The sequence below is a fragment of the Scardinius erythrophthalmus genome (genome assembly GCF_964197995.2).
Source record: "Scardinius erythrophthalmus genome assembly, chromosome: 5".
Taxonomy (NCBI): domain Eukaryota; kingdom Metazoa; phylum Chordata; class Actinopteri; order Cypriniformes; family Leuciscidae; genus Scardinius; species Scardinius erythrophthalmus.
The window spans coordinates 13,877,655-13,897,283 of record NC_138225.1 but is presented as its reverse complement, the minus strand read 5'-3'; the positions used below and the strand labels follow the sequence as shown (position 1 = coordinate 13,897,283).

General features: G+C 41.5%; 1 protein-coding gene across 1 annotated transcript in view; it reads left to right on the top strand.

Moving 5' to 3' along the window:
- tenm1 (teneurin transmembrane protein 1) overlaps positions 1-19,629 on the top strand; it is a 176,975-nt gene that overhangs the window by 125,538 nt on the left and 31,808 nt on the right. Inside the window, exons 19-22 of the mRNA XM_081367090.1 lie at positions 1,275-1,418; positions 7,796-8,045; positions 8,572-8,592; positions 12,750-12,982. Coding sequence (XP_081223216.1) covers positions 1,275-1,418; positions 7,796-8,045; positions 8,572-8,592; positions 12,750-12,982 — 648 coding nt within the window. The remainder of the gene's footprint in view (positions 1-1,274; positions 1,419-7,795; positions 8,046-8,571; positions 8,593-12,749; positions 12,983-19,629) is intronic.

Below are 19,629 nucleotides of genomic sequence, written 5' to 3'. Positions count from 1 at the left end.
AACCAACAAAGCACACATACTTATGTCCTGGCTATATCAATGATGTGACAGACAACTAGTTGTTGAGTGCGGATCCATTCAAACAGCACTTACTGTATCAATCGAACTTGCTCTCAAAATTGTGTTGTGGCCCCTTGAAAATGTAAGGAACTTACTTGAATACAGTTGTCACTGTCTTTCATAACTAAATAGTGTATGAACAGGACCATATTGAGCAGGACTGTATCCTGCTGTTGTATGATCATAGCCCTTCTTTCTCGCTCTCTCCCTGTCCATTATTTTGAGATGCATCACAATGACAGCAATCAGACACTGCAAAGGATCTGAATTCATCATCTTTTGCTCATTGACAAGAGTGTTCAGTTTTACGCCACACTAATGCACCTACTGAATAATGGCTAAAAATTAGTAATTACTGGCTATTATGGAGGAAATTAACTTCTGTTTTCAAGTAGTAATTAGAAAGAATTATGCGAAAACATTTCATGGTCATAATAAACAAATGTGTAAACAGCTGGGGGTTTTTTTCTATCACCAATAGAGATTATTTAAACACAAATTACAGGATGCTACATTAATATATCTTTGAATTTGTGTAGTGCTTGTAACGTTTTGCCAGTAACATATTATTAAAAGGTAGAAAGATATAAAAATCCTCATGACTCAGGATCTCTGCCCTGCAAACGGGCAAATATAATTATTGGTTAATAATTATTATTTATCCTCTCAACTGTGTTTATTTTGTCTACAGCTCAAGCGTTGCTACTTTGAAGAGCCCGTCTAATTAAGTTCAATGTAACACCATGGCAACACAACTGTAACTGAACCAAATATAACATGTTCCACTTGTTTAACTCTGAGGATGGGTTCAGCTCTTTAAACATTTTAATTCTATATTATGATACATTTATGTAGAGTAAGGTATATGTAAATGTTATTCCGTTAATACTCTCTAAATGATAAATAATTTTATCATTTAGATTTTATATATTAACACATATTAGTCTAATTAATCTTGTAAAATGGTATTAATTATTGGTTATACTGGGTAATTTATGCATTAAAATTCTGAAGTTTCACTTTAAAATGAAGAATTACCAATGAAAGTGTGTGAGTAGGTAAATTTTTTTCTTCTGATGATGGTGATCGATTGGTGATATTTAATGGACTAAGTCTGGCACTTACGTGTGTGTGTGTGTGTGTGTGTGTGTGTGTGTGTGTGTGTGTGTGTGTGTGTGTGTGTGTGTGTGTGTGTTTGTGTGAATTAATGACAGTCTCTGTTGGATACGAGTATGAATCGTGTCTGGACGTTGTGCTCTGGGAGAAGAGAGTTGCTCAGCTGCAGGGCTTTGAGTTGATGCCATCCAACCTGGGTGGATGGACACTGAACCAGCACCACATCCTCAACCTGGAGAGTGGTGAGTGATTATCACATGCACACACTCATGCACATGGGTGTTTTCTTCAACTATGGATGCTTTTGGCCCTTTAGACTTTTAGAAATGTCTTTTTTTTTTTTCAAAATTATTAGTTTATTTACTTTGCCTGCTAAAATGTGCAACAGTGGATATATTGTATCACAGGAGAATTGTAGCATATTTATGTTTTTGCCCCTAAACCTGTCACAAATTTCAAATCACCATTCATTTTGTGGTGGAAATGAAAAAAATTAAATATTAATTCTTTTTAGAATAAAATGGCTTTTCTGGCTAGATTGTTATGTATCCTAAATACATATATTTCCTCAGTTTTGGTATAACAAAATTACATCTTAATTCGAAATGATACGCAATAAAAATATTTTATTGTTCACATCTTATATTTCATCTCAGTTATGCTTTTCACCTGCACAGTTGTCTCATTTGTAACCAAATACACAAATTTTTGATAAAATGTTATGTGCAAGATTGTTAGCCGTGTCATGTGTGGAAATGACAATGCAACTGTGGAATAGTCGTAATTTGTGTAAAAGCAATTTCCCCCCAATAAATGTTTAGTTCCCTTTCAGTCGAGAACGTCAGACGTAGTCGACGTCGACTGAATGGGATCATGCTAGGGAGCCAACCGTCTTTGAGCATGCGAGCGCGAGCAAATGAAATTTGGCGTGCGTGATTTGCATCACACACTCCGCCCCGCGGATCGGGTATAAATATGGAAGTGGATGCACGCACTAGTTGCTTTTTGCTTCTGAGCCGTTCGATGGTGTCTGAAGAGTGTATTGAGTGTCTGGAAAAGACTCTCCCAATGCTGGTGGCTTCTACAGCGCGGTGCAGCGGTGGTCACGAGCTTTGAGCTCTCAACTGCTGTTCTAACAGCAACAAAGTTATTGTTTGTTTGTGTTGTCGGTTGGTTGAGGGCGAAAAAGTGAGTGGTTCACTGTTTCAGTTCACTGAAACTGTGTTGCCGCGGTCATTCCCTGTGTGCTCCGGCACTGATGACAGGTCCCATTTTCTAAAAGAGCAACACAGGTGTGAGGGCGTCTTTTTCAAGATGCCATTACATCTGTGCGTTTCTGGGTGCGGTAAGGCTCTGTCCACCTCTGACGGTCATGAAAGCTGCATCACGTGTCTGGGCTTACAGCACGCTGAGGCAGCTTTTGTGGATGATTTATGTTCCCATTGCGGGAATATGACCATCTCGGCGTTGAGGTCGAGACTCGCCTTCGTTCACAAAGGTGCAGTCCCCATCCCCAGACCCCGCTCCAGTGTTGCTTCTGGGTTACCTTCTCAGAGGAAGCCTCGAGTGCCGTCTGGAATGGGTGACCTGAGGATTGCGGTGAGGGGTAATCCGCCCGGCAAAGCCCCATGGATCCCTCCCTCCTCTATCACGCCGCAGCCGGTGGAGGCCTCCGATGAGCGTGCTGGTCCCTCTGTAGTGGACCACAGCCGTCTCTTTCGGTGCTCCTCCAGAGGACAGGATGTCTGTCGCAGCATTGGAAGGGGAGTTGGGCTCTGGAGATGACGACTCGGCTGCGCTGCCTCCCTCTGGGAGACCAACGTTGCCCGAGCCGGATTCTTTCCTGAAGTGCGTGAGGAGTTGACGAAGGCATGGATGGCACCTTTCTCTGCCAGAAACCGCCTGAGTCGCTCCTCCCCCTCACTACCCTTGATGGAGGAGCGGCTAAAGGTTATGAGGTGATCCCTCTGGTGGAACGGTCAGTCGCGATGCAGCTGTGTCTGGCGACCGCTGCCTCTTGGAGGAGGAATCCTCATCTCCCCTCTAAGGCCTGTAAGTTCTCGTCCGCTCTGACGGGCAAGGCTTACAAAGCCTGTGGGCAATCTGCTTCTTCTCTGCATGCCATGGCGCTTCTGCAGGTCCATCAGGCCCAGGCGCTCATGAACATGCACGAGGGTAGTCCAGACCGTGAGCTCATGGGTGAGCTCCGCACTGCTACCGAACTTGCCCTCCGGGGTACAAAGGTTGCAGCTCGCGCTGTCGGTCTGGCGATGTCCACCCTTGTGGTCCAGGAGCACCATCTCTGGCTCAATCTGGCGGACATGAGAAGCGGACAAGGTTCGGTTCCTGGACTCTCCCATATTGCAGGTTGGGTTGTTCGGCGACGCGGTAGAGAGCTTTGCCCAGCAGTTCTCTTCCGCCCAGAAGCAGACGGAGGCCATCCGGCACATCCTGCCCCGACGGCCTGCTGCTGCCTCCACCCGGTCATCGGAGGCAGATCCTCCGCCTGCTCGTCGCCGAGGGCGTCCATCTGCAGCCGCCTCCGCTCCCGCTGGACCACCGCAGCAGCCTCCACCCAGGTCTCAGCGTGGAGCCAGCTGCAGAAGGGGCGCCCCGTCCGCTTCAGGCACTTCCAAGCCAGGTGGCAAGCGACAGCGGAAACGCTGACCGGAGCGGACCACCCAGGGATGGAGGATTGCTCTGGGAGATGGTCACCGATCCACTCCCTTCATCCGGTGGAGGGCCGGGTGAAGCTTTTTTGTTTTGTGTGTGTCTGTTCCGCCGCTGGCTCCCAAAAAAGTGGAGCCAGCGGTACCCACATATTCAAAGAAAGAGCCATTTCTCTATTCCTGGGCCCCAAGAGGGCCAGTCTGACTGTGTGTGACCCTGTAAAGCCTTACACCCTTCAGCCCCCTCTTGTTCGCCAGCTGGCAGCTTGGTGCGTTTGAGGACCCGGTCATCCGCCTTCTCACGCATCCCCTGCCACCCAGTGGAGTCAGGTAAGTGTTGCACCGCACACTCGGATCCCGCTTCGGGCCGCCTTCGGGCCTCTTGAGCTGGATCCTGTCCTCCACCTCGCTCCCCCTCCTCGGGTATGTCTGTGGTTCCCTGGCCCCTGGTCCGGTTTTGTCGAAGTCTAAAAAGCTTCCAAGCTTGGTCTGCAGCGTTCGACCTGAAAGACGTGTACTTCAGATCTCTATCCTTCCGCTCAACAGGCTTACTGTGTTCTTGCGTTCGAAGATACGAAGTATCAGTACAGGGTACTACCCTTCGAGTGCTCCATAACCAGTTGGGTCTTCAGGTCAACTGGGAAAGAGTAATCTCGCCCAAATGCCGAGTATCTCTTTTCTAGTACGGAGGTGGTCTCGGTCTGAATAGCTCAGTGCTATTCAGAAGTGAGAAAGGGTTCAACTGAAACTTTCAGAGGCTCCTGGGGCATATGGCAGACGCAGCCACACGGCTTCCTCCATATGGAGACCGCTTCAGCACTGGCTTGATAACCGAGAGGTGGCCGTGGCAGAGCGACACGCTCCATGTAAGAAAACAAACACCCTAGCCTGTCGCCAAACTCTCAGCCCATAAGCAGACCTTTGTTTCCCTGGGCTAGTGGCTCCTGGAACAAGTGTCTTCCAAATGTTGGCTGAGGGGCCACGTATAAAGGACATGCAGTAACAGAGCTCTGGGCGCCCTCTGACTGCATTGGCATTCGTTGCCTCGAGTTGCTTACAGTCCCTCACTTCGAGACACTGCTGCTTAGCAAGCTTATACTGTTCTGACAACATTGCGACCGTCGAGCTGCGCTCCCCTTGCATGTTGCAACTCGCCCGCCACCTCCTCCTTGGAGTCAGAAGCTTCTAAGGTCACTTCATTCCACCTATTTTTTCTGGCCTGCTCAATCGTGCCGCTCACAAGCCTCACGATAGCCTCCAGTCCAGATACAGTGGAGACTCCATCCCCAGCTGGCCAGCTGTTTCGGACCACTTCGGGGCCGCACAGCCACGTCTGTTGCCCCTCCGGACTCGTCCTACGCCAGTTGTTTCTTCTCTTGTCTGAGTATCCCTCGACAAAGACTCTGACCACAGCTGGCCCTGGGCCCGCAGAAATGCGTTCCCCAGTGAGCCTTCTTGCACTATGGTGCTAAAATCAGGAAGAGATGGAACAGGTTTTGTTAGTTGCCTCTCATTGGCCAACCAACCTCCTCTCGACAGCCTTCCTGACACCTTCTTCTAAGCACATTCTCAGGGATGGGGCACGATGGCACCTTGGAAAGTTCCAGGTCTGGTTCTAGTAAGAACGGGACGCGGAGGTTCTGGTCTACCGCAAGAATTGTTATGCAGTAGAGACCATCACTTCTGTGAGCACCCTCTAGAAAGACGCTTGCTCCTCTAATAGAAGTCGAATCTGTTCGTTGAACCGAGTCTTCTCTCCGTGAGGAGATCCCGAAGGTGTTCGATCACTTAAGTGCTCCCTTTAAAAACTGCTTGTGGTTGGAGTGAGGGTTGTCCCCTCCACCTCAAAATGTTGTGGCTTCTATATTGGCGCACATCATGAGGCAGTGGATTCAAATCCAAGCGGAGTGCGATTTGATTGTCAGGTTCCTGAGGCGGGCTAGGAGATATATCCGCCTTGCGTCCCCTCCTTACCCTCTTGGGTCTTCTTCTCTGGTGCTACTGCACTGCAGAGACCACCCCTGAGCCATCGCAGGCAGTGAGTTAAAAAAATTCAGTTTTTTAAGAAACAGTTCTCCTGCTCGCATGGTCTCCTCTAGATGGTAGGGACTTGCTAGCTTTCGGTCGACGGGTTGTGCCTGGAATTCGGGTCGGCTAATGCTCACAAGTTGAGACCCCGGTCTGAATGTGTGCCCAAGGTTCCTACCTCTCCCACGGGACCAGGTGGTGAGCCTGCAAGCGCTGCCCCGGAGGAGGCAGACCCAGCCCTGGCTTTTCTCTGTCCGTCCGCCTCAGTGCAGTTATACGTGATCAGAATGCAAAGCCTAGACCTTAGACCAGCTCTATCTGTTATGGGACAGCAAAAGGGAAGGCTGTTTCCAAGCAGAGGTTGGCCCACTTCAAAGTGGTTGCCTTTGTGCCCACCTGGTGAGCTCCTCCTAAGTGAGAGTACTGCTCCCTCCTAGGCGTTGGCATACAGTGCCTCGCTGAACAGATGTTGAATAGAGTTGGGGGCTGGGCGACACCTATACACATTCGCTAGAGAACTAGCATGTGTCGAACTGTTGCTTCCCGTGGGCTCCATTCACATGAAGCCAGTTTTCACTGTAAGCACAGTTCGAAGTGTCGGCTTGCTGCGGCATTCCCCTCCTATGGACTGGATACGTGTGCAATTTTGCTCCAGTTGAATTCCCTCTTAAACTGAACCCTGTTAAGTTCCTCCATACCCTTCAGCCTCGGACGTGGCGGAGCGTCCGAAGCCAGGCCTATCACTCGTATGCACTGGTGGAACCTGTGTTAGGCTGGGTCCATATGTTGTGATCCCTACGGCGATCCCATATGTGTATTATTCCACGGTACGACTCCCTACCGTGAACCTGTGTCTTCCCTCTCTGCCGTCACTGTTGGTTGATCAAACTCCCCCCTGTTATAGGCTGGAGTCATCCCAGTGACATTCCATATGTTGTACTGCCCGGTCATCCGCCCAGTCCATATGTGTATTCCCCACATGCTACCTCCCTTCGGCAGGATGTGGTTTCCACAGCGTCCCTTCCTTCCTTGTCAGGGTACGCTTTCCCAGTGGTCCTGTGGAACAGCAGTCGAGTTCCCTGGCCTAAGCCTCGCCCTTCTCCGCCTCAGAGTTGCGGGGGGACTTGAAGCTTTTACCCAGGCACTGGAAGGTGGCAGCTCTAGTGGCATTTTTGCAGGGTTAAAGATCTCATTCAGTCGACGTCGACTATGTCTGATGTTCTCGACTGTTCTCTTGGTTGCGTATGTAACCCACCGTTTCCTGAAGGAGGGAACGGAGGACGTAGTCCCTTTGCCTCTATAGCTGGACCACCGCTGACCGAGTTCTCACGGCTCCTCAGCGTAAAGCAACTAGTGTGTGCATCCACTTCCGTATTTATACCCGCTCCGCGGGGCGGAGTGTGTGATGCAAATCACGCACGGCAAATTTCATCTGCTCGTGCTTGCATGCTCGAAGACGGTTGGTTCCCTAGCGTGATCCCATTCTGTCAACTACGTCCTCCGTTCCCTCCTTCAGATGGGTTGCATACGCAACCAGGACGTTCACTGTATTTTGGATTATCATAGTTTTATAAAGTATTTGAAGAATTGTTTTATGATAGATCTTCATGTTTTAAGTCTGGGACAGGGGTAATTTCCAACACATTTTTAAAATGATTTTAAAAAATTAAGTTGAAGTCAATCCCTGAAAAAATAGCTTAACCCATGAATTCAGATTGCAACATGGCAGTGTTTACCAAAAAAGATGCCCAACATAGAGCATGTTTACATCTAACATCCTCCTGATTCATATTTTTTGCTAGTTTCTGAGAGCTCCCTAGATGGCAGTTTGTATCATTCCTTTCTTTAGCTTGTTTCTACAGGGTCTTTTATCACCAATACATTTCATCCTTCAATCTAATAATCTCTGTTTCTTTTCTCAGGTATCCTTCATAAAGGAAATGGAGAGAATGTCTTTATTTCTCAGCAGCCTCTGGTCATCTCCACAGTGATGGGGACAGGGGCGGTCCGTGCCATCCCATGCCCAAACTGCAATGGCCCAGCTGTGGAGCAGAAACTGTTTGCCCCCATCGCTCTGGCCTGTGGCTCAGATGGAAGTGTGTATGTAGGTGATTTTAACTACATCCGCAGGATTCTGCCCAATGGATTCTCCATCAGCATCTTGGAGCTCAGGTCTGCCATCTTAGATCAGTAAATTAATATTTTCTCAAAAGTGTTTAAATGTTTTTCTTCTTCTTTTTTATTGCATAAGTAACTGTTTTATTTAGTAATGTATGAATGTAAAGGGTTTAATAACTGATTACTTTACTAATAGGGATTCTGTTTTTTATTTATTTAATTTCGTATTTATTTATTTATTAGATTTTTATTTTGTAAGGTTTTATTTAAGCCGTTTTTTTATTGTTGTTTATTAATAAAAAGATTCCTGCTATTGAAATATTTAATTACATCAAATCAAACACTAATAAATGTTTTGTCAAATAACCTATAAAATGAGCTTTGCATAGTGACATCTAAATTGAACTGTTTTATAAAAGTTATGTAATGATTAGATTATGTAAAAAAAAAATTGTATCTGCTTTTTATAGCTTATACAAGTTTTCATAATTGTAAAAACCAAAATTATCTGAGGAATGTCTTTTCTCAATGTTGACTTCAGTTTTAATTATTGACATTTCTTTCCATGTTATGCGCCCAGAAATCGTGACATTAGACACAGGTATGTTTTCTCTTCAGAACAGTTATCACTATATAGTCTTTCAGTCATTAATACACTGTACTTGTGCTTGAATTCATTATTTTTATTTTGAATCTCCATTCATCCATGCATCAACCTTGGAGGAGCTAGAGGTTAAGTGACTCAAGTCTCAAATGCAGAACAACAGATTTAGAGGCAGCAGCCCCTATAGTAAGTCAGCAGAACCAAATGCTCAGAATTGGGTCTTGTCCCATGAAAAGTCATTAAATAAAGTTGTAAATATATTTAGTAAATTGCTGTTTCTCATCAAGGTCATAGCACCCCACCGCTCTGAACATAAATATTCCTAATGATAAAAATACTATTAACACCAAAACTTCAGGTCTTTGAGGGCCACTGCCCTGAAGAATTTTGATCTAACCCTAATAATACACACCTATACAAGTGAATAAATGTTTTTAGGATTACTAGAAAAGAGTTTTTGTAAGGGTTGGAGCTAAACTCTGCAGGACAGTGGCCCTCCAGGTCCGAAGTTGTCCGTCCCTCCCAGAAAACTTCATTCAATACATCACATTAATCCTGAGCTTTAATGACTAGAGCCTTTTCCTTGTTTTCCCCTTTTTTCACCCTTTTTTTCATTTTTCATCCTTTTTTCTTTTTTCACCTTTTCTTAATTTTTCCCCTTTTTTAATTTTTTTTAATTTAAAGTTTACCTTTCAATTACTTTGGAGCGTATCATCTTTTATTTTCTTATAATGAAGGCCATCTTTTATTATTACATTTTTGCATGTTTGTAATTGTATTCAGTATATTTTTGTGTGTGTATTTGTGTGACTGCGGACATGTTTTTGTGTGAGCGTGTGTGTTATGAAGCCACACAGTGGCTACTGTTGCTTGTAATCTTCAGTGTGTGGTAAGGAATCCATCTGGGGCGTTTTTCTGGTCGATGGATTGAACACTAACAGCTTTTCACAGCAAACTGCTGCCAGCATCACACCACAGTCTCCTGCTTATCGTCTAGATCCTCCTCGTTTCATGTGAATTTAGAAACGGCGCCCCCCACAGAGAGGGAGTTAGAGTGTGGGATAGACCTCTGCCCCACAGACTAACACAGACAAGCGAACTGTAATCCTTTATCTTTGCGTGCGCGCGTGTGTTTGCTCACAGTATTACATACCACAGCAAGGGGGAAATCCTACCTTCAGACGACTTTTGGAGATAGCGCTTCTGATCAAAACAGAGTCTGATTCTACCTCGCGAAGACTCAAAAGAACCTTATAGTATTAACATTTTCAATTTCATCAATCTGTCAGTAAACAGACAGTTTGAGGGGGTGGCTTTTGCCCTTTATCATAACAAAAACAGCTTGGAGAAAAATATTAATCTCTTTTACCATTTCAGTATTGATGTAAATTTTGTTAATTGCTTTGTGAAGTAACTATTTACATTTGTGACATCATTATCAAAAGCGACTCTCACTGCATTAAAAGTGTTCACTTTAAAAGTCTGTCTATTCCCAGAGAATTGAACCTACGGCATTTGAGCTACAGAATTTTTTTACCCTTTATTATAACAAAAGCAGCTTTGAAAGACATATTAGTGTCTTTTACCATTTCAGTATTGATGTTAATTTGGTTAATGGCTTTGTGAAGTAACTATTAACATTACCTAAAAAATTACCTTTACCTAAGGTATACCTAAACTATTAACATAACTAAAAAACATCACTCTGAAACGTCCTATGAAATCCATGCTTGTTCATTAGAGGGTGACACGGGAGTGGATTTTAAAACCTCTCCCGTCCCACTCCCACAAAAAAAAATCCTGTCCCGTCCCAATCCCACGAAAAAACATCCAATCCCGTCCCAATCCCAGAAGAATGACTCCTATTCCCTCCCACTCCCGTGTTGTGTTTTTTTGACCGGAATCTGTCAGTCACAAAAAAAATGCATCACGATAAGTGTATTGTGATTGTCACTAACATTTTAGTAACTAAACTGAATTTTATTAGGTTTAGTGACAACATGTTACAATGTTTACATGGTACAATTTCTGGTAAGCTACGCTTTTTTATTATTTCAATTCAATTATTGTGATTTGATTTAATATTGACTCATTTGGATAAATATTAGGTAGGCTACACAGATAGGCATTATTTTTTCTCAAGAAAAAAACAACAACTCACCTAATGCTGTAAACATACAGAGAGCCCTATCAGCTGGTAGTAGGCTATTATTTAAGGTTAAAAATAACTCAAATTAAATATAATGCGTTTTTTTATTATTATAATAACTTTATTTAATGATATAAGTATAAATTTAATAAATATGTAATATAGAACACATATTTAGCAAAATACTATAGCTATTTTTTTTCTTGCCAACTATGTGCTATAGCCTATATAATGTTCATTAAATGGCTTTCCTGAGGTAAATGTGACATAATTGTTCTCCAGCTATGTTATTGACCTCTTTACGCTGATGAAAAACACTGATTGATCGATATTATGTATGAGGAATATACATTTCGGTAAGTTGTACTGTATCTTTCAACAGTGTTAATTCTTCTTTATTAACTATTAGCTAGTAGAGATGATCGGTTCACGTGCGCTAGGGATCTGTCACGTAACATTTACAAGCGCCAAAACGGTATTTATTGTTTGAATTTCGTAATAAAATTGACAGAATCTGAGAGCTGAGATTTTCTTCATATCATAACTAACCTGCTCTGTCTAGTCTGTCGGTCTCCGTGTCCTCTTTGCTTCGCGATTTTTCTGTGCGTGAGAAAATGGATGTGTGGCGTGAGAGCGTGTGAAAAGTGTCAATTGCGTGTGTCTCACGGTGAATGCGTGAGAGTTGGCAGCTCTGAAATTATTGGTGGTTGGCATTGTATACCAACTTGGTGCATGTATTACAGCCACCAACTGGTACGGGTGTGTGGAGCACGTCATTCACTTTACCAGCCACACCAAAGAAAACAGGAGAGCATAAAGAGACAGGGCAAATAGAATTTAGTTCAAAATTTAAATATAGAGTTTATTTATAGAAACTGTATATTTGTGTATAAAGTTGGGTATCTTTTATTACGATTCCCGGTCCCGCCCACTCCCGCTGACATTTTTTCCTGTCCCGTCCCAATCCCGTGATTAATAGTGATTTTGTTTCCCATCGCGCGGGATTCCCGAAAAAATGTCAGCCTCTATTGTTCATGCATGAAATCCGTTCTGCATGATCCTCTTTGTTTGTTAACATTCTTAAGTCTGAATCAGGCTTGAATTGGTTTGAAATTGACGCCATCCTTAATATTTACCTCTCAGTAGAGCACAGATATGGCACATTTCGTATTTCGGAAGAATTTTGAACAATCAAGCTGAAAGCATATTCTAGTACTCCCTAAAAACTAAATCAAGACTCCGTAAAAGGGCATTATAGGACTCCTTTAAGTGTAAAAATTTTCGGTATGTGCAAGCCAAGAAACTGAACCCATGACCTTTTAGTTGTTAGCGGCTTGGCAACAGGAACTGTTCCCCTTTACCCTGACCTCATAGGCCCTACACAGTTCTAAGCACTCTGCTGTCCTTAAACCCAAAAGAGTGACTCCCCTTAAATGTCAGAGCAGCAGAGTGCCTCATAATCTACAAGTACCAAACTCACCACAACTCAGACGCCACATGTGATTTGCCAGAGGAAGTGTTGTGCTTTGTCATGGGGAGCACAATCCAAATAACATGTTTCTGTTATCAAAAGACAAAAAAGACCTCATCAATTTTTGTGGGGGACAATGTTTCGCTCCTTTAGGAAAATCTTCTTCCTTTTTTTTTTTCATTTCCTCCCTTTCATTCTGCCCAAGGAACAGATGATAAAGAGGCAGCAGGTAGATTTGCTCTTAGGGCAGAACCGGATGGAGGGAAAGGAAAGGAAGATTATAGGCTGGCAGGGGTCCGACGCACTGTGGGGGCTGAGAGTTTTGATCAGGGCTTGTGTTCAGTATGATTGAAATTTCTGCAAGGCACTGAGACCTGGAGGGGTTTTTTACTCTAACCTTGTGTGAGCATGACTCTGTATGTGGTTGTTTCGGTATGGATTTCGACTTTTGAAATAGTTGCAGCATAAGTACATTGCCAATATGTGTGTAGCCCTGCTTTGTCATAAAGCCTTGTTTAAATTCTCTTCCTTCAGCTCCAGTCCGGCTCATAAGTACTACTTGTCTATGGACCCTGTGCACGAGTTGCTCTACCTGTCGGACACAAGCAGCGGGAAGCTGTACCGCCTGAAGACTCTGACTGAACCGAAAGATATCAGCAGGAACGTGGAGGTGGTGGCTGGCAGCGGGGAGCAGTGCACACCCTTCCACCCAAACCAGTGCGGCGATGGAGGCAAGGCCACTGAAGCAGCGCTCAGTAACCCCAGGGGTGAGAGTCCAGCGCACACACATGCTGTGCTTCTGAATTCAAAAAGAAAGAGCGAGTGAGCAAGGCAGAGTGGTAATTGAAGGAAGGGAGAGAAAAATATAGGCATATTTCAGTGAGAGAAATGGGAAAACTGAAAAAGTAAGATACATGAAAGATGCCTTCCTTCTTTGTTAAATCAGGTGGAGCGACTATTAGTCCCGCCTATCCATCACTGCCACTGTCTCTTTAAACCCGTCAGTCAGGCTGATGGACAGACAGGGGCGTGGCTAACGGGCACGTATGTTCTCTTATCCTTCAAGCCTCATTGTGCACTCTCTCTCACACAGTAACTCACTCACTCAACTGTCGCAGTTAAAAGCCTCCACTTACTTGTAAGCCCCTGAGGATAGAATTCATAAAGAATCCCAGAGCAGGAATGTTATGTATGTGTGCGCGTGCACTTTGGTTTCGGACTGTTCTGAAAAGAACTGTGTTTCACACCAAACTGTAAATCACATTTAAAACTGATTTAAGCCTTTTTACACTCACTTTAAAAGCCTTCCATTGTGTGTCTCAGAGTAGAATACCCATTTTCCCCTTTGTTAAAGTGTTTTTTACTGAAGTCTATTATCTGTAACAGGCGCTGACCAAAATGCTGAGAGCTTCAATAACTGCAATCCGACCTTCTATGTTCTCAGGCCATGAGGGGGTCCGCACAAATAGACTGCAACCAAAGCGTTAGCAATTCAGTGTCACGATTTTTTTTCTCTGTTTAATTCTGCTAAACTGACCCGTATCGCTGATATGTGTCACTATACATACCAGTCTTGACAGTTCTGTACGGTGGTGTGTGGCTTGACTTTGGCTTGCTGTTGATTCAATTAATCTCAATATACAGAATGTTTTTATAATCAATATCTCTTTATACACATAGAAACTCAGAGTGATGCAGTATTGATCTCTGCACCATGGCAGCATCTTCCGTGACTATGATCTCTTTAGTGCTGTAAAAACGGATAGTCTTCGGCTGGTTTCAACAACCGAAGGCCCAGAGCTTCATGCTGGGAGCCAGTAAACAAGTCAAAATAAAATCTAAATTATGCTTATAAAATACCCTGTTTGTTTTGAAAATATTGTTTTATTTTTAAGAGATTTGACAGACAATTGCAGGAAAATGTACTGGCAGGATTGACATTTTCAGCATCTGTAAATAATGATTTTTGAGCATTTTTGGACTGCAAAAAAACTAGACAGATTTTACCCCAGATTTTGTATTTGTTGCTCTAAGATCAAGGTATGGTTCGGGCATCACACTAAAGCAGTGGTTCTCAACCTTTTTGAATCCAACACCCCCCATTGCTTACAACAATATCTGAAGACTTTTCCTTTTTGTGTGTGATTTACTGGATTTAAGGATTTAGGATAATACTTTTTATAAAGATTTACTCACAATTTCAACCTGATCAAATATTTTAGAGCTTGGCATAACTAAAAAATAATACAAAAAAAATGTAAATGCATTATAAAACTGAAATCTTTATAAAACTGTCCAAGGAGTTATATAAGATTTTATTCATTTATATGGCTTTTCCAGAAATCAATCTAATAAAAATTAAGCTACCTCATATAAACAGTTTTTCTCGAGGGTGTGAATTAAAATTAGAAATATCTTGATTTTTAATTGTTTAGGTTTATTTCAATGTGTTATTTTAAATAAATGTATTTAGTCTTATTTTAAATAATTTTAAGCCATCTTGAGACCCCTTGGAAGAGGCCACCTAGTGTGCCCCGGCCCCCTGTTTCAGAACCACTGCCCTAAGGTGTCATATTCAGATTTTTCTACTCTGCTTTTCTGTTTTTAGGTAAAAAGAATGGCTCATAACAGCAGTATGGCATACTTTTTAACAGCTCACATTAAGGACATTAACGGACAAAGGATTTTGAATCAAGCGTGAATCCAATTGAGCAGCACAGCTGTTTTCAACACTGATAATCATAAGAAATGTTTCTTGAGCACCAAATCAGAATTTTAGAATTATTTCAAGAGGATCAAGACTGGAGTAATGATGCTGAAAATTCAGCTTTGCCATCAAGGGAATAACTTACATTTTAAAATATATTAAAATAGAAAAAAGTGTTTTCACAACATTTCTGTTTTTACTATACTTTTATCAAATAAATGCAGACTTAGTGAGCATAAGAGACTTCTTTCAGAAACATAAAATAGACTCATAACTTTTTAACGTTTACATGTATTATATTGCTTTGTTTCAAAATAGAAATATTTAACATAATGTATTTAATTTTCCTTTAACCCTTTTTATGGAAGCCCTGAACCGCAAAGTAAAAAAAAAAAAAAAAAAACCCGTAAAAAACCCCCCTGAAATTATGAGAATAAAGTCTAAATATTTCAAGAATGAAGTCGAAATATTTCAAGATTAAAGTCGAAATATTTTGAGAATACATTTTTTTTTTTACAATATTTATTTTTTTATTTTTTTATTTTTTTACGTTGCGGTTCAGGGCTTCAGTACCTTTTGGCTTAATTAGTCATCCAATTGTAAAAAAACATTAGATAAGAAGACATTGTACTACTTTAAGTATGATTCCTAATAGAGCAACCGCTGAGCAATTCCTCTGAGATTCTGCTGTACATAAAGGAGCTGTTTACACTTGGCCACTTCATGCGTTTTCTGTGATTGGATAGCTAACCGATCGTGAAAAGACCAGGTGTAAATGCCCTCCGAAGCGCATTCGAGACGGATTTAATTCCGATCGCTCAAACCACTTCAGGAGGTGGTCTGGGCCGCATTCCAGACGAAACTGGACAAGTGTAAATGCATCTGGTTGTTGAAACCACATATGTAAATTTTACTTGTCCCAAAAATGCTAAAAAATAAACGTGTGAAAGCATGTTATAGGCTATATGTCATGTTATAGCCAGATATGACAGCGCTATTGCAGCACACATCACCGCAGATGAGCAGCTGAGCGATCTATTCATCAAGCCAACGTGCAAACTACCGCAAATCAAAGTCGCAGATGCTTAATATGCAGTCATCTTCATTAAAAGTAAAGAAACGAAATGATCTTACCAGTGCTGTTGCCGCTCTCTCTTATTGCACTCTTTGATTTTGAAATTAGCTGATGATCATTAATATCCAGCTCATATCTGTTGTTTTCGGTGACATGAACTTCATGAAATCTGCATTTAACGCGGGAATTGAAGATCGGATTTATATCCGTTTTGCGAAAACATTTATGTGACCAGGTGTAAATGGGATCATTTTGATAAGTTAGACAACTATCCGATCTGAGAAAACGCATTAAGTGGCCAGGTGTAAACAGCCCCTAAATGTCTGCATTATATGTTTGTGTGTCAGCGTGTTCTGTGTATATATGCTCTACAAGCTCTGTGTGGGTGTGTGTGTGTCTGTGTGTGGTACGTTTGCAGTACTCTGATTCACTGAAGTCTTGGATTTAGGGTGAAAGAGATAGAAGGAGAAAAGGGCACATTAATTCATAGCTCCCTGTGGGATAGGGCGCTCGCTGTCTGGTCTGATGCCAGCCAAAAGTTTAAGAGAAATAGAGAGAGAGAAAGACGAGAAGCGAACAGATAGATATGCTCCATTCAGTCTGAGTCCAGCAGGTTTAGAGAGAAGCACTCCTGAAGTCTAAATTATTGTGATCTGCTTTTGAATTTTAATATACTGTATGTGTGTGACGATTAGTTTCTCCTCTGATCATTTTCAATCTAACCAGCATTTGGTGTTTTAGAAGATGAGTAAGAAAGTGAGCTTCTGGTCCTGTGGGTCTCTGTGTGTCTTCAGGACCCTTTGAAGGGCAGAGGGAGGTATACCCCTCTGAAGGCAGAATAAATAATTAAGCTCGTTATGCTCGTTAAGTGGGTAATATGCCTCGTAATTGGCACCCATAACAAGATGCATTTGTAAACAGGCTTATTGAGGCAGATGGAATTTCAGCAACAAGGGTAGTGCATGTGAGTGTGTGTGAATTTGCATCTGGTTTACAGCACAACATGATCTGTATTGTTTGTTGCACACAAGAAAAGAGAGAGAGTCTGAACGGATACTCAGCATTTAAAGCCGCTCATCATAACCAAATAGTAGATTAAAAAGTTAGGCTGAATAACTGTGCACCATTTTTGTATAGTCAACAAAAAAAAGGTGAAACTGGGGATAAAGCGTATTTAATCAAGTGAATATATCTCAGAACTGATTTTGAAAGTCAGTTTCTCTTTAGGGATATACGTCAAAGTCTTGGCCACAAAAAAAAAAAAAAGTACTTGAACATTTCCACTGTTATTGTCCAGGAAAAATGATACAAATCAGTTTTCATAGTGGCAGTCTGCCATTACATACTTTTTAATGGCTTATCATCTAAATTTAAACATTTAAAACAATAATGCAGCACATAATTCATAAAGAAATATCATAGTGTTATTTTGGCCAACAAAAACTATAATTAGTAATTAATAAATTAAATATACAACAGAGCAAACACTTGACAACTATAGTACACGCTCTTACAAATGTGGTAAATATTAATTATAACATAAAAATGTGAAATTATGATATACTAAGGCATATTTATGAAATAAAAAGATAAATATATGATAGTCCAAATTGAGATGTCATAATGATGAAGGTTAAAAATATGAGATAAAAATTCATAATTATTACTTTACTTTTGATGTAATAGTTAGCACTTGTGTTGTGACAACTAGCCGGTTCTGTCTTATATAGCAGTGAAACTGTTAAAATAGATTGGTTTACATCACGTACAGATAAGGAATTACTTATATTTGCCCTGAAATATAAGTCAAAATATTATTTAATATGATTGAGTCAGCCCGACTACATTAGTTTAAGTTTAAGTCAAGTTTAAGGCTCATGGCATGTAGAAATAAACTCCTCAAGGGAGCAACTGCACATATTCAGTTTTTACAGTGTGGGCTAGGAAAGAAAGAAACAGGCAATGCAACTAGTGAAGTACTGCTCTGTGTCAGCTATTATAGGCAGTTTATTCATATGGAGAAGGCGCTGTTACCGCTATCCATACTGATATGTGTGAGCTGTCATTTTACTGGAGCTCTGTTGAAATGCACCATGTGGGCAGATTTTATTGCTGTAAAATTACTCCAGAAATATGTGGATCCTGTTAGAATTATCTGATTAAATTGTGAATCCAAATAAAGCACTTAATTGTCTGCATGTATGACTGCATGCGTGTGTGTGTGTGTGTGTGTGTGTGTGTGTGTGTGTGTGTGTGTGTGTGTGTGTGTGTGTGTGTGTGTGTGTGTGTGTGTGTGTGTGTGTGTGTGTGTGTGTGAGAGAGAGAGAGAGAGAGACTCGATCTCTCCCAGAGTAAATCAACGTGGTGAGAACAGACCAATATGTCTGCTTATCTCTGTGATTCTCATTAGAGGGAGAGACCGAGAATAAAGAGAGTAAATTAGAGAGGGGAAAGGAAAGCCGCAAACACACACATACACACAGTGCTATTTGCCATAACAAACTCTGATGTGTGTGAGAGAGATGGTTATATAAGCCTTTTCCCACTTCAGAGTCAAATCCCCTGGAGGACAAAAAATATCGGTAAGCGACATACAGCAAAAAAAAATCATAACCCCTGTGCTTATTTGTGTGGAGGTGTTCCAAATAGCAAACAGTACCACCTTACATCTTTTACTACTTCATGGTGACCAAACTGAGCAGTATACAACCAGAGGACACTGCACAGAATACTGTATCCCACAGTGCAATGCACTAGACTTGACCTTCAGTTTCAGTGTGGTAAATTAGCTAGATTATCAGCAGTGATTCTTACAACATGTTTCTTCATCATGATCAAGATGTTTCATTTCGATCCTTATACACAATTCCATAATAATTACACATAATATTTTTACATATTAATTGAAAAAGATGTAGTTTAGTTTAGTTTTACCGACTCTTTTTTCAAAAAGGGTCACTTCCTTTACAGAATGTAATCTATACAAAAGATACATTTTCTTTAGACCTCTGTACAAAACTGAAAATGCCACCTTTTATAAATGGTTGTTTCATAAATTGAATATACAAATTAATAATTTTGAGTTATATATTTGTCTATCACTATGTTGCTGTTTTTTTATTTGAAATACACATTCATAATTCCCTTTACAATTTTGCCATTTGACAGATATACAGTACATCTATTACTTATGTTGGTCCTTGCCTTATTTTTTAAAATCCTGTTTCTCATGTGCAATTTTGAAATAAACCAAATCACCAAATTTTAGAGTATATAATTTGTTGATTGGTTTGTAATAGTCAAGTCGATTTACAATCCCTATAGCTCTCTTCTTGACTCATTATTTGATAAGGCTGCCAAATGTTAAGACACAAAATTGGATTACAATTGAAAAATAATCACTTTTATTTTCAGTACATATATTCAGAGCATAGTTTGCTCCTTACAAACCATATGCTATGAAAGATCCATGGAACAGACTTCTCTAAAGATACAATAATAAAGTCTTTGACAGCAATGAGGGTGGCGATTGTTTCATGATGTTAGTGGCCTGGAGGTGTATTTGTGCTAAAGATCAGTTTTAATTAAACTGTAACAATGCATGTTTGTGCACAGCACGATTTAAATGTAAA